The sequence below is a fragment of the Petaurus breviceps genome, unplaced genomic scaffold (assembly GCF_028583685.1).
Source record: "Petaurus breviceps papuanus isolate PSGF00001 unplaced genomic scaffold, PetGlider_PUasm1.0 90845, whole genome shotgun sequence".
Classification (NCBI taxonomy): domain Eukaryota; kingdom Metazoa; phylum Chordata; class Mammalia; order Diprotodontia; family Petauridae; genus Petaurus; species Petaurus breviceps.
This window is the reverse complement of record NW_027187359.1, coordinates 12,458,655-12,472,098: the sequence shown is the minus strand read 5'-3', so window position 1 is coordinate 12,472,098 and position 13,444 is coordinate 12,458,655. Positions and strand designations below refer to the sequence as shown.

Genomic DNA, 13,444 nt, shown 5'->3' with positions numbered 1-13,444 from the left:
TTAAGAAACCTGGACGATATTCTGAAGGCTTTTGAGCAAGGTTAAAACTAGACTGATCCAAGTTGAGATTGCTCTAAGTTGTCAGGCAGAATATTCCATTTGAACCCACAGTTACAGAAACAGCCAATAGGAATCTGGACAAACTATGTTCACTTAACAACTGTGATATTACTAATAATAACTGACATTTATATAGCACTTTAAGGTTTTCAAAGGGCTTTACATACATTATTTCATTGGGGTCTTCAACAACATGAGGTATGTAGGACAGGTATTATCATCCCCATCTTACAGATAAGGAAATGGGCTCAGAGAGGTTAAGAGATACATCTAGTGTCAAGGTGACTTTCAAACACAAGCCTGTTTTGACAAAGTCCAGGGCTCTCCCCACTATATGATGTAGCTACTGCCATGACAATACTGATTCAACTCAAACCAACATTTGTAAATATAAAATTATGACCATATTTCATCAAAAATCAAAAGGTGAATAAATTTTTAAAAATCTTAAAATCAGGGGACAGCTAGGTGGCGCAGTGAATAGAGCACCAGCCCTAGATTCAGGAGGACCTGAGTTCAAATCTGGTCTCAGACACTTAACACAAAAGCTAGCCATGTGACCTTAGGCAAATCACTTAACCCCAATTGCCCTCCAACAAGCAAAAAAAAAAAAATCTTAAAATCATTTACAAAAACTGGATTTTCTATAATAATTCCCTTACAAATATCTAACACTGTAAATTAGGATGATTATACACTTTGCTCTATTATAGATTAGCAAACAATATTTAAGAACTTTCCTTTTGGATCAAAGCATAAGTTAAAAAAAAGTCTTTTAAATTCACTGATGTTATTTCAAAAATTCAAAATAAAACACTATTGTTAGACTATTACATTGATAATAAAACCAAGTGTTTTCAGGTTTTATCACAACTATTAAAAAACAACAAATCGTTTAAGAAAATTCTTTCAGAATACTAATAATATACTTTCTACTCACTAGAATATTTATAAATTTAAGATTATCAAATTAAAATTTTATTTTCCCAACTTCATCTTCTACTGCTCTTCAACATAAGAAATCTCTGCTCCAGTCAGAATGATTTACTGCAATGCCCCCTCCTCCTTCCCTCCCAACTTTCTGAATTCTAAGAATACACTCCCTATTTATCCAATTTTACATATTCTTCCAGCTTAGTTGAATTTTTGCTTTGATATCTGGGCTATATATCTAGCTCAAAGACCCCAATGTTTCTCTCCCCTGAACTCTAATGCTCTCTTTAAAAAAAACTACTATAAAATATCTAAATTCCCCAATATCAGAAATACATCTTAAGAATGTAAGGGAAGTGGTCTCAGAAAACACAAAGAATCCAGAAACAAACACAAATAGGACACAGGTGTCTGCAAGAGAAAATATTTTAGTCATTGCAATTAGATTATACCAAATGAGTATCAATATTTAAGCTGAGATAAAATATCACAAAAGAACAGTATAAGTATGAGACTCGTTAAAACAATTTAAGCTCTGAGACCTCCCCCTCGAGTCTCTCAGCTGGGTCTGGCCTGGTCTCTGTCCTTTGCTCTGGCTTTTTGGATCTGGAAGGCAGCCCTGCTGCCGCCGCCATGTCCCTGCATGGAAAGCGGAAGGAGATCTACAAGTATGAGGCACCGTGGACCGTCTACGCCATGAACTGGAGTGTGCGGCCCAACAGACGCTTCCGCCTGGTGCTGGGCAGTTTTGTGGAGGAGTACAACAACAAGGTCCAACTTGTAGGTTTAGATGAGGAGAGTTCTGAATTTATTTGCAGAAATACTTTTGACCATCCTTACCCCACCACAAAGCTGATGTGGATCCCTGACACAAAGGGAATCTACCCAGATCTGTTGGCAACCAGTGGTGACTATCTCTGTGTGTGGAGGGTTGGTGGGATGTGCGAGTTCCCTGCACTCCTGTTGCCAGGTTAAACGACCACCGATCATGTATCAATGGCATTGCCTGGGTCCCACATTCATCTTGCCACATCTGTACGCAGCGGACAACCATCAGGCTCTCATCTGGGATATCCAGCAAATGCCCTGAGCAATCGAGGACCCTATCTTAGCCTACATGGCAGAAGGTGAAGTCAACAATGTACAATGGGCCTCAACTCAGCCTGACTGGATAACCATCTGCTACAACAACTGTCTGGAGATACTGAGAGTTTAATGCTGTTGGGAGTCCATGCCGAAGAGGTAGGGTCTATGTCTTCTGCCTCATCCCTGTCCCCAAAGTAAGAACAAGTTTCCAGTGGCCAGTATGTCTTTTGTTGCTTTGCATCCACTGTTCGCAGAAGCTGCTCTAGGAGTTTCTTGCCAGTCTCCCGGTTGCCTGTGCTGGACTCAGAACACAGTGATGTGTGGAGCCTCCTTGGCCTCTGAAGTTGGGTTTCTTCTTCTCCCCTATTCTCCCTTGTTTTCTCAATTAAAAATTTCTGTATATTTGTTTGTCAGCTGTTGTGTAATGAGCATTATAAGCACTAGCTGTGTTTGTGTTAATCTACTGCATATATCTGTATCTGTCAGCTGCTTGAGGCAGCAAATCCAGTTCACTTGTTGGCTCTTAAATGGAAAGAAAATACCAATTTTGAAGGAGTCTCTCCTTTTGTCATTTGCTGTCTTTGATATATTTCAAGTTTGTATTTAAAAGAAAAAATTATGCTCTGCAAGCAAATAGTAATAATTCCAAGGTAAAGGGTATAAGATATTATTGGCTCCAGATTATTCTGTTGTCGACTGGCTATTTCCCTGTTAATCATTTCCTCTAGAAAATAGAGGGCTAAATCTAGAAGGTAAAGATAATTTCACTTTTTCCTTAAAACAAATTTTTAAATGGAATTTTATTTTTTAACAAATTTATTATTTTTATCACTCATTTTTTTAAATTCGATTCCAAATTCTCTCTCTCCCCAAACGTGACAGCTACGTACACACAATCTCTTACAAAACTAAAAATGTACTCTGAATATACTTTATGTATTCACATATATTCATATTCTAAATGGTATATATACACATGTATGTATGTGTGTATGTATATATATTTTCTATACTATACACAGACACACACACGCATGCATGCATGCACACATACACACATATGTAATTATATCAGTATTGACTTAAATTAGCTTTATATTTTAACACAGACTCCTTGAAGAAAATTAGTTTGGGGGCTTTTGGTAATGAGATCACAGATGAATCATGCCTTTGTTAGTAACTAAGCCAATAATATATAATAGAGAAAAAACTCAACGGGGTAGAAGTGATATTGGGTGGAGGGTGTGTGAGCAGAACACAACCTCTGGAAGGGTCCTGTCCTTCTACCAATCTTGAAAGTCTTTAAGCAATGACCAAGTGATTGATGGACTATCTGTTATCCAAAGATAAGCCTGGATAAATTCCAAGAAACTTATCACCAGGTTGGCTGCCAGATAATTAGCTTTTTTTTGTGTGCCATAGCAATTTGTGAAGACCAATTCCTGATTTAAGTGAAAGAGGGGATATGGTTTCCATTGGTCAAAAAAGTATGCGCCCTAACTAAATTACAGGCCTTTCAAATAGATAAGTAATATAATGTGGAGAAAATGTGAAAATGAAGTTCTCCTTTTAAGAGTATCATCCAGAAAGTTTTCAACGTTATTAATTCAATGTTTTCTTCATTTTAAGTTATACTGTCTCTTGAGGCCTTTATTTTCTGTCACTTTTTGAGTAAGAAAAAAAAAGAAACAATAAATACAACATATAATATGCTTTTTATACTGGTCAGTATTATTTATCACATTATTTGCAGCACTTAGAACATGCATCTATTGTTTGTATTTTTCTAATGGAGAAAAGAAAGGGTTTGCTAACAAGGCAAATTATAGTTCAACAACTTGTGAGTGGGTAAAATTTTAGTAGTGATATTTTAAAAGCATAAAAATAAGAAAATTCCTATAAAGTAAAAAGATAAATGGAGCTATTAGCAAAGAAAAAAAGTACTTATAATAAAATTCAACAAAGTACTCTAACACTGCATTCAAAATGAAATTATACATTGTATAAATTCAAAAGGCAAAGTTCCTGTTGAGATGAATTTCTAAATTTAAGTATTCAACAAATGAAAGAGAGAGTTTAAGTTCAGGTCAATATCTTATGATGAAATTTTGATTTTTATATTAACAGGAAGCCAAAGTATAATGTTACATACATTTCCAAATATGCATGAGAAACCTTAAGGTCCTTCCTCAAATTATTATAGAGAGGCAGGCATAAAGCTTTACAAAATTATTTTTGGTCACCCTGAAAGTTAAATGTGGTGATTTGGGGCAATCTAATCAACTGATGTTTGTGATCTCTATATTGATCACAAGAAGAGGAACATTTCATGTATGTAACATTAATAGTATAAGATAAAAGCTATGTATCACTCAATTACAAATCCACAACTTCTACTTACAAATATAGCTTCTTCCATAAATCTGAATTTTCTAAAATAAATGTACATTTTATAAATGTCAGCTACACCAAAAGTTCTACCACTGAGCTATACATAAGAGAAATATAAAATATTAATAAAGTACAACAAAATTATATAGCTCGAGTTATAAATTAATAAAATACCAAATACATGTATTGTATATTTATTTTTTGCATATAAAAATGACATTATTAAGCAATATATTTTTAGTTGTTTCCCGCCTGGCCCCCAATGGTCAAACTTTAAGGGTTTTTACGTTCTACACTATCTAGAACTTTCTATAATGATAAGAAAGCACTAACTAGGCTGGTATTTGGATCCAACATGTAGCTTAGAAGTTTTTGTCTTTTTGAGGCTAAGTGGTCCACACAAGAATTAAACTGTGGTGGTTGGCCTCATTAAAACCATGCTGGGATCTAAGAGTCTGTCTCTAGCACACTAAGTAAAAATAGAATTGTCCTGATAATAAATTTAATACCTATCTTTTTCATATGAAGTGCTCCATAAAATAATGAATTCGAAAATGGCAAGAGTCTAATTCAATTAGATTAGAATAGAACATAGTTCTATAATTCTTACTTAGCTCTAATTGCTTTCTAAGTCAATGGCAGCTTCAAAATGTTTTTTGAAGAGAAAGTTGTATTTTTCAATGGTGAAAACAGAAAGGGGAAGGGGAAAGAGAGAAGGGCATCCTCATATCTATATCTGTTTTTAATGCCCTTAGTGGATCAGTCTTCCTATTTCTAAATTTCTAATATACTCTCACCTCAAATTCAAAAGTGGTTTCCATATGATTTAATATTATCTGGACAAAAAGGTAAAGCAGGTAAATATTAATCACATTTGCATAAATGAACAAATATATGTGCCAAAGAAATCAGCAGTGGCAAACAAGTCAGCTCTCTATTTACATACCTTTTCAAAGGATTAAAACTAATAACTACTATTAGCTACATTAACTGACAAATGACTAGATAGTAGAATGTATTCACATAGAACAATTCTAAATAATGTCCAGTAACAACCTCTCTCATCTCTATTCATCTATTCATCAGTTTGAACTACCCTGGGTACTTCTGAAAACTCCAAAGTAAAACAGAAGAGAAGCTCCTTAGAAAGAAAGGGCCCCCCCCCCCCCATCCTTTTGTCTTTCTGTACTCCTGGCAGCACCTAGTGTAATACCTTGCACATAACAGACACTTCATGAATATTTATGAATTGGTTAGATAAATAAAAGGCCTCAGTAAACACACACCTCAACACATACTAGTTGTGTGACAATGAGCAAATCCCTTAACTTCAGTGTCTTAAACAATCAGTAAGATTATAAATTGCAGGTGTTGACTGATCTATGACAATTTAAGATGCTAAAAGCTCCTTATGCTGAGGACATGGCAGGTTCACCCTCCTCTTGTTGTTGTTGTTTTCCAGTTACGCCTGGCTCTTAGTGACCTCCTGGACCGTACCAACCATGGGGTTTTCTTAACAAAGATACTGAAATGTTTTGCCACTTCCTTCTCCCGTGGATTAAAGCAAACAGAGGTTAAGTGACTTCCCCAGGGTCACTCAGCTAATAAGTGTCTGAGTCCACATTTGAACTCAGATCTTCCTGACTCCATGCCCAATACTTTATTCACCAAGTCACATACTTAACTCCTCCTAAAAAAAGAAATAGCATTAAACACTGATAGTATATAGTCTAAACATGAAAACACACATTTTCATAGTAGGTTAGCCTCCTTCACAAATTTTATTTGCCTTTATCTTTTTCTGTAAAACAAGCTTAATTATCTGGTGCCTCAGAAGAGAACATACACCATCAAAGATCTAGAGCTATAATGGATTAGAGGTCATTAAATCTAACATCTCCATTTTACAGATAATGAAATTAAAGCATAGATAAATAAAGTGACTTGCCCAAGGTCATAACTAGTAATGTAGTCTAAAGCAGATTTGAACTCAGATTCTCATGAGTCCACAGCCAGCGCCCTGACCATTCTACCAAGAAGATCAAAGAGAAGTTAGAGGACAACAGAAGAAGCAAATTAGAAGGACTAGGGCTGAAAGAATAGTGACAGTAGCACAAAGTAATAGTGGACAAAGAAGAGACAGAAAACATATAAAAAGCTAACCAAAAAGTATGGCAGCCCAGGGTCACTTAAGGAAGTGGTAAATAATTCAACACAACTCAATCACCACTGCGACTATCACTGTATTATAGCACAGGAAAATAACTGATATCCATAATTATGGCTCTGAGTCATCAAGAAAGATTAAATGCTGAGTGGTATACCTGCTTTAAGATAGTGAACTATTCTAAGAAATGAAGTAGCCTCTCCAAACCACTAAACAAAGAGGCCCCCAGAAGATGAAAAAAATCAGACCCACAGTAATGGCCCTAACACCTTTTCTTGGCCAGCAAGGGAGGCTAAATTTCAACTGGCTCCTAACTTTCTTGAGTTAGTTTCAATCCTGAACCTTGACCCTATCTCCCAGGCCTGAGGGCCCCTAAACCCAAAGTCTTGTCTTGTTTGACCCAGGCAGAAACCCCATAAAAACCCATGTGTTTTCTGCCCTCCCTCCAGGCACCTTGGGCACTGCCCTGTGTGTGTCCCTCCTTCCTGACTCCCCTCCACTGTGTTAGTATCTCCTCCTGATAAGAGGGGCTTGTCCCCAAATCACAGCCAGTTCTCTTTTTAGAAGCATGAGACCAAGACTGACAAAAGATTGAAGCAGCTGCACTTAATGTTCAAGTCAGGTTTATGTAACACCAAATAAGGGCTGAATCTGGAACCAAGTGCCTTGTAGGCAGGGCCCCTTCCTTCTGCCTGACACCAGGGCTGTACTCTGGAGCTCAGCCCCAACTCATGTACCTCAAGTGGCAAACAAGGGATACTATCAACTTCCCTTATATGGGATTCTGACATTCTAAACTCCCCAGTCTGTCTTGAGACAAGTGTACCTCACATTTCACAAAGATTTCCATTTAAAATGGCTTAAATAAAATGGATAACTTTCAGTTAACCTGGAAAATCCATTTGCATAGAGCACACCATTATCTGATGAGGACAGATAAATGTGGGTTATTAACTCTTTTTAAAAGGCTTCTTCCATATATTTTTATTTTTAAACTCCATATATTTCATATATTTTTATTCTTAAAACTATTGTCAGGAAGAAAATCTGCAAACAGATAAAAACATTATAATCCAGAATTCATTTTCAGAATATTTTAAACAAAAATTTAACTGAGAAATAAATAATGTAGTATTTTCAAAGAAATAACAAACTTAGGAAAAGTCACATATTATAAAGCAAGATGTTTAAAAAATGTAAGGCTGTCACATTTTTACCTATTAAATAGTTATAACAATTATTTATAACAAACATAATGACAAAGTTTTATACCACAGTAGTTTTTATACCACAGTAGGTCAATTTTTATCTTTGTCTATGTTTGTGATGCAGAGCTAGAACATTTTGCTATATAATAAAAGACTTAATGCCATCAATTTGGTACCATGAAAACATGATATTAAATCAAGTTATATTAAAAGGGCAAATTAGTTCTATAGGAACAATTTCACATATAATTATACATATAATAATCCTTTTTATGTTACAAAAGAGGCATTCAATGAAATAATATTACAGTGACAACTCTGTGGTGAAGTTGGATTATAATGAATGACATTACTGTTAGGGCAAATCCTTTTTGGGGTCTACTCTTCTATGTGGGATTGTGTTGGGATAGGGAATAGATTTGTGACTTCTTCATATAGAGAACTCCAGGTTAGGGAAACTCCCTCCACCAACATAGTTCAGCACTTCTGCAAGTTACAATCTTAAGAGAATTGTCTAGAGCACTGAAGATTATATGACTTGCTCATGGTCACATAGCCAGTATACATCAGAGACAGGACATTCTCCTATGTCTTCTTGTATTTCAAACCAGTTCCTAAGCCGCTACCCATTCTATCCCTTTTTACATGTCGGAGGATAAATGTAATGGGATAAAATATGAGGGAAAAGGAGAAGGAGAAGTAAAGAGAGCAAAAAGAGCAGTGCATGTTCTATTCATAAAGTATAAAATGTTCTGAGAAAGAGAACAGATTCTAGTCACAAATACCAAATCAAAGTACTCAGGATACAAGAATGCTGGATTTTGGTGAGATTTCTCCCCCCCAAGTGCGCCCCAAATGCTACCTGTGAGGAACAGTAAAGAATGTAGTATGATTCGCTAAGATGAATGTAGGATGTGTCACAACAAGTACTAGTTCTTGCTGGGAATTCTCAGTCACTGCTGAACACTACCGTTATTACAGGCAAGAAACAGATTGGATTGGAATAAGTGGACACCATTTATAACACTGCTGTCAGCAGAGATGCCTGTTTGAGAATGGCTTACTACTTTTTTTTCCTGTTAAGTAACCTTCAGTAACTTTCTGAAGGGCATTCAACACATTGTTTTTCGTATCACAGTTCAAAGAGAGGGAGCTAAATACAGAACTCCTCCATATGCACTTTCCTCTGATGCCAGTCTACTAATGTCATCTAGCCCAATTACTTGAAGATTATTTTTCATCTACAAGGGATGACTTTGTATTTCTCCAGTCAATTGACAAAATATCATCCCTCATTCACTATATTAGGAATCATTTGTATCCTGTCCAAGCTTTTGATGAAAGTAGAATTCATGTCATTTATGAATATGGTTTTAGTAACTTTAACTTACAAACCAGAATTACAGATCACAGAAAGTGAAAGTAGGAAGGGACTTTTGTGGATTTCTATATGAAAGGAATCACTATAATATTCCTCATGAAGCTTCTGCTTGAAGACCTACAAAGCAGGGATACCCATCACTGCTTTAGGCAGTCCATTCCACTTTTGGAGTAACTCTTAAAAGTTAGAAAGTTTTTCCTGACACAAATTCTAAACTTACCTTTTTGCAACTTCCAACTACTGCCTTTGTACATAAAGAACCTGACAAAGAGTGAGCACTTAATATATGCTTCCTGACAGACTCACTCCGGCTCTGATTTCTAGGGACAAATGAAAACCAGGAGAGAACAGTTTCATGGAAATCAAGAGAAGAGAGAGGATATGATAATAATGACAATAACAATAATAACAATAATGACACTCTCATTGGATCCTCACAATAACCCTCATCTAGGCAGAGTACAAGTATCTCCTACACATAACAGCCCGTCAAATACTTGAAGACAAATATGCCGCTCTATTGAGTCTTGAGTGGATCCTTCAATTGACCCTCATATGACCTTTAAACTTTATTAAATTATCCTTCACCATTCTGATTGCCCTCCTCTGGACACTCTAGCTTGTTAATGTCCTTCTTTAAACCTTTCTGTAAATTCTGGTGGAAATGATCTAGGTCTTCATGTCACTATAACAAACTTTTCTGTTCCCATAAACATTTTTTATCCACATGACTTGGTTTTTTGTTTGATACTTCTTTATCAACATAACAGTGTTGAATTAATGTTGATGTTACCCAAGCAGGGCTTTTTCAGGATTTTGGCCACTGCATAGGTTCTACCTAGATACATACTACTTCAATTACATGTGACCAATCCAGTGACATGTCCCATTGTCAGCCTTTACTGCTGCTCAACGATGTTTGTTAACTGTTATTGTTATTTTTATCAATAACAATAATAGTTTCATGTCAAATTGAAAGTAGGTTTCCAATGAAGTATCTAAGGGATTTATGAGCATGGCGTCTTATGCTATTTAACATTTTTTATCAATTACTTAGATAAAGGCATAGCTAGCATGTTTATCAAATTTGGAGATGGCAGGACAGTGGGAGGGATGGCTAACACTTTGGAACAGAAAATCAGGATCCAAAAAGATCTCAACAGATTAGAACATTGAGCTAAATCTAATAAACTGAAATTCAGTGGGGATAAACATAAAGTTTTATACTTGGGTTAAAAAATTCAACTTCACATTCAGAAAACAGGAGAGGCATTAGTAGAAAGCATTTTGCTTGAAAAAAATCAAGAGAGTTTTAGTGGACTAAATAATCAATTCTAGCGATCATTGTGAAGGGGTGGCCAAAAAAGTTATTGCAATTTTGGGCTACATAAGAGATATAACTTCTAGACATCAAAAGAATCAAAAATTCTACTGCTTAACATCCTTGTTGGGTCATTATTTATTATTTATTTATATTTTTATTATTAATATTTTATTCAGTGCTGACTATCACTGTTTAGGATGGCCACTGATCTAGGAAAGCATCCAGAATAAGGCAACCAGTACGATGACAAGTTACCAGTCCCTATCATATCCCAAGAATTGGTTGAAGAAACTAGGAGTGTTTATCCTTGAGAAGATTTAGGAGGGGACATCAAAGATATTTTCAATAATAAAAGTTGACATTTTCATAGTGTTTTAATTTTTGAAAAGCAATGCATATATTATTTGATTCTTACACCAACCCTATGAAGTAGATGCTACTATTATCTCTATTTTATAGATGAAGAAACTGAAGTCTAGAGAGATTAAAACATTTGCTCAGGGTCATATCTAATCTGAGGCAGGATTGGAAATCAGTTTTTCCCAACTCCAATTCCAGCATTCTATCCACTATCCAATTACCTAGTTACTTCAAAGATCTAAAGGAATGTCATGTAAAACAGAATTTAGACTTGGTCTGTTTGGTCCCAGAGAAAAGAATGGCCAAAGGGCAGAAGCTGCAAAGAGACAAATGTCAGCATGATGTCAGGAAGAGCTTCCTAACAATTAGTGATTTCTAAATGGAATGAAATTATTTGGGAAGTAACTGGTTCTCACTCACTGTACTTCTTCAAGGAAAAGCTTGATGAGGACTTGTTAAGTACATAGTAATGGGAATTCTTATTCAGTTATAGATTGGAACATACTGCTTCTGAAGTCCATCTCTGAGATGCCAACTCTCCATGATATGATGGGAATATAGAAAGATTAGTAATTTCAAAACATGGAACAATGGAAAAGGACATTGATCAAGGCTTCTGACAGCTAAAGGGCAGAATGAAGCTACTAGGCAGAATAAATAGAATAAAGCTGACACTTACAGGTAGCAGAATGGCCTTTTCTTTTCCATATATCTTTTTCACCATCTAGAACTCCATTTTCTCTACCTCCCAAATACCCAACAGTATCCTGGGTAGATAGCATGGGTGCCCATAAACCATGTAATGGAACCTTCTTACCTAGGCATTCAAAACCCTTCAAAATCTAATCTTTCTAGGTTTAACAACTACTACTTTCTTAAGAGAACCTTCCACTCCAGCTAAACTGATCTAATTACTGTCTCTCAAACACACTTTGGATTTTCTCACCATAGTATGTCTGTTTGTATTCCCTTGGCTGAAATGCCTTCCATTCTTTCCTCATGCTCTTCAAAATCAACCTACATCTCAAGGTCTTGATCAAATACTACACTATATCTCACTGTGACAACACTTAATGAAATGGGCAGATAAGACTCTCTTTAGTGAAAACATGCTTAGTGAAAGATGTTAGAACCTAGTGAGTTGTTCAGCTTACACAATGCAGTCACCCTCATTCCTGGAGAGAGTATAAAAAACCAAATATATTTTGAAACAGATATTTACCTTCTTTTAGGCATTCCACTACAAAAGTAAAGCCTGTGGTTCTTGGATGTAAGACATATTCATATTTCTCAAGTCCATTCTTTTCAGCAAATTCATTGCTTTTAGCCTTGCTGTTTTCTAGACAAAATTAAACATAATTAGTAAGCATATAACATTGAAAGAAAAAATAGAGGAAGGGAAGAGGTACAATCTGTTTTGCAATATACTGACAGTCAATTATATTATAATTCTAATACATGCTCCTAATTTTTTAATTCTAAAAAGTACTCTAAATATTTAGCCATATCCCTAATACTGATAGCTAAGTTGGTTCTTTTAGCAGTTAATAATTAATCAGTTACTAATTAGAATCTGTTTATTCTCTGATAACAGAATAAGATTTAGATATATTTTATTGAAGATTTAAATGTCTTGAAATGTTGAAAGAGTTCATAAAAATATAATATATTACATGTAATGAATATGAAAATATTTATAAAGTATGTTCAGAAGCAACCACTAATTATGGGAAAATGATAATACAAAGAACTGACCTAGCATATATCAAATTGCTACTTAAGCTAAGGTGAAACTTTAAAATTTGCTTAAGAGAGAAAATACTTTTTGAAATGTATCATTAACATTTTTTACTAAGTTACAATCTCTATCATGCACAGTAAATATATATCAATTTTTTCTAGGCAAAAAATATGCTAAAATTTTAAACAAAACCTTCTTTTGGCTGAACAGGCATGCTTTTAATATAGGATGTGCAAACTGCCAAATGTAGGTCTTGATGAATACTGTAATAAAGGCAAGTGTATATTCCCATTAACAGAAAAAGGAGTTCCTCTTTTTTTATTCTTTAAACTACAAAGTTCTCAAAAGAACTCGGGGGGAAGCACACAATTAGTAGGCTTCAAACGCTGATCTGAGAACTCATTAAGCATAGGCTGAGTAGCTCAATGATAAAACCTATAGTTTTCAGTTCCTCTACCCTATATAGACTACAGCATATACAGAACCAGGAAAACAAAACACATGCCAATGATAATTTTCCTATATTTTAAGCATGATACATGTTTTATTAAGCTTAAGAAAAATAAGACCCATTTCCAAGGATATTAAAGTAATTTAGATTTTACAGGATAAAATTAAATATTCTTGTAAGATAGTCATTGTGAAGGCATTATGCCATTTCAGAATTGAAAAATGAGGCAAAAAGGTTAGGATTACAAGAACAAATCCAAAACAGAAACAACTTCCAATGGAGTCTGAGTTATCCATATTCCCTATCTATACAATGGTGTTAGAGCCTGTTAGTATGCTGAAC

General features: G+C 35.2%; 1 protein-coding gene across 2 annotated transcripts in view; it reads right to left on the bottom strand.

The window, feature by feature from the left end:
• Nucleotides 1-13,444, bottom strand: part of LCLAT1 (lysocardiolipin acyltransferase 1) — a 156,627-nt gene that overhangs the window by 50,222 nt on the left and 92,961 nt on the right. For both annotated transcript variants that reach the window (XM_069072141.1, XM_069072140.1), the window contains one exon: nucleotides 12,133-12,249. In XM_069072141.1, the coding sequence (XP_068928242.1) occupies nucleotides 12,133-12,249 (117 nt within the window). The remainder of the gene's footprint in view (nucleotides 1-12,132; nucleotides 12,250-13,444) is intronic.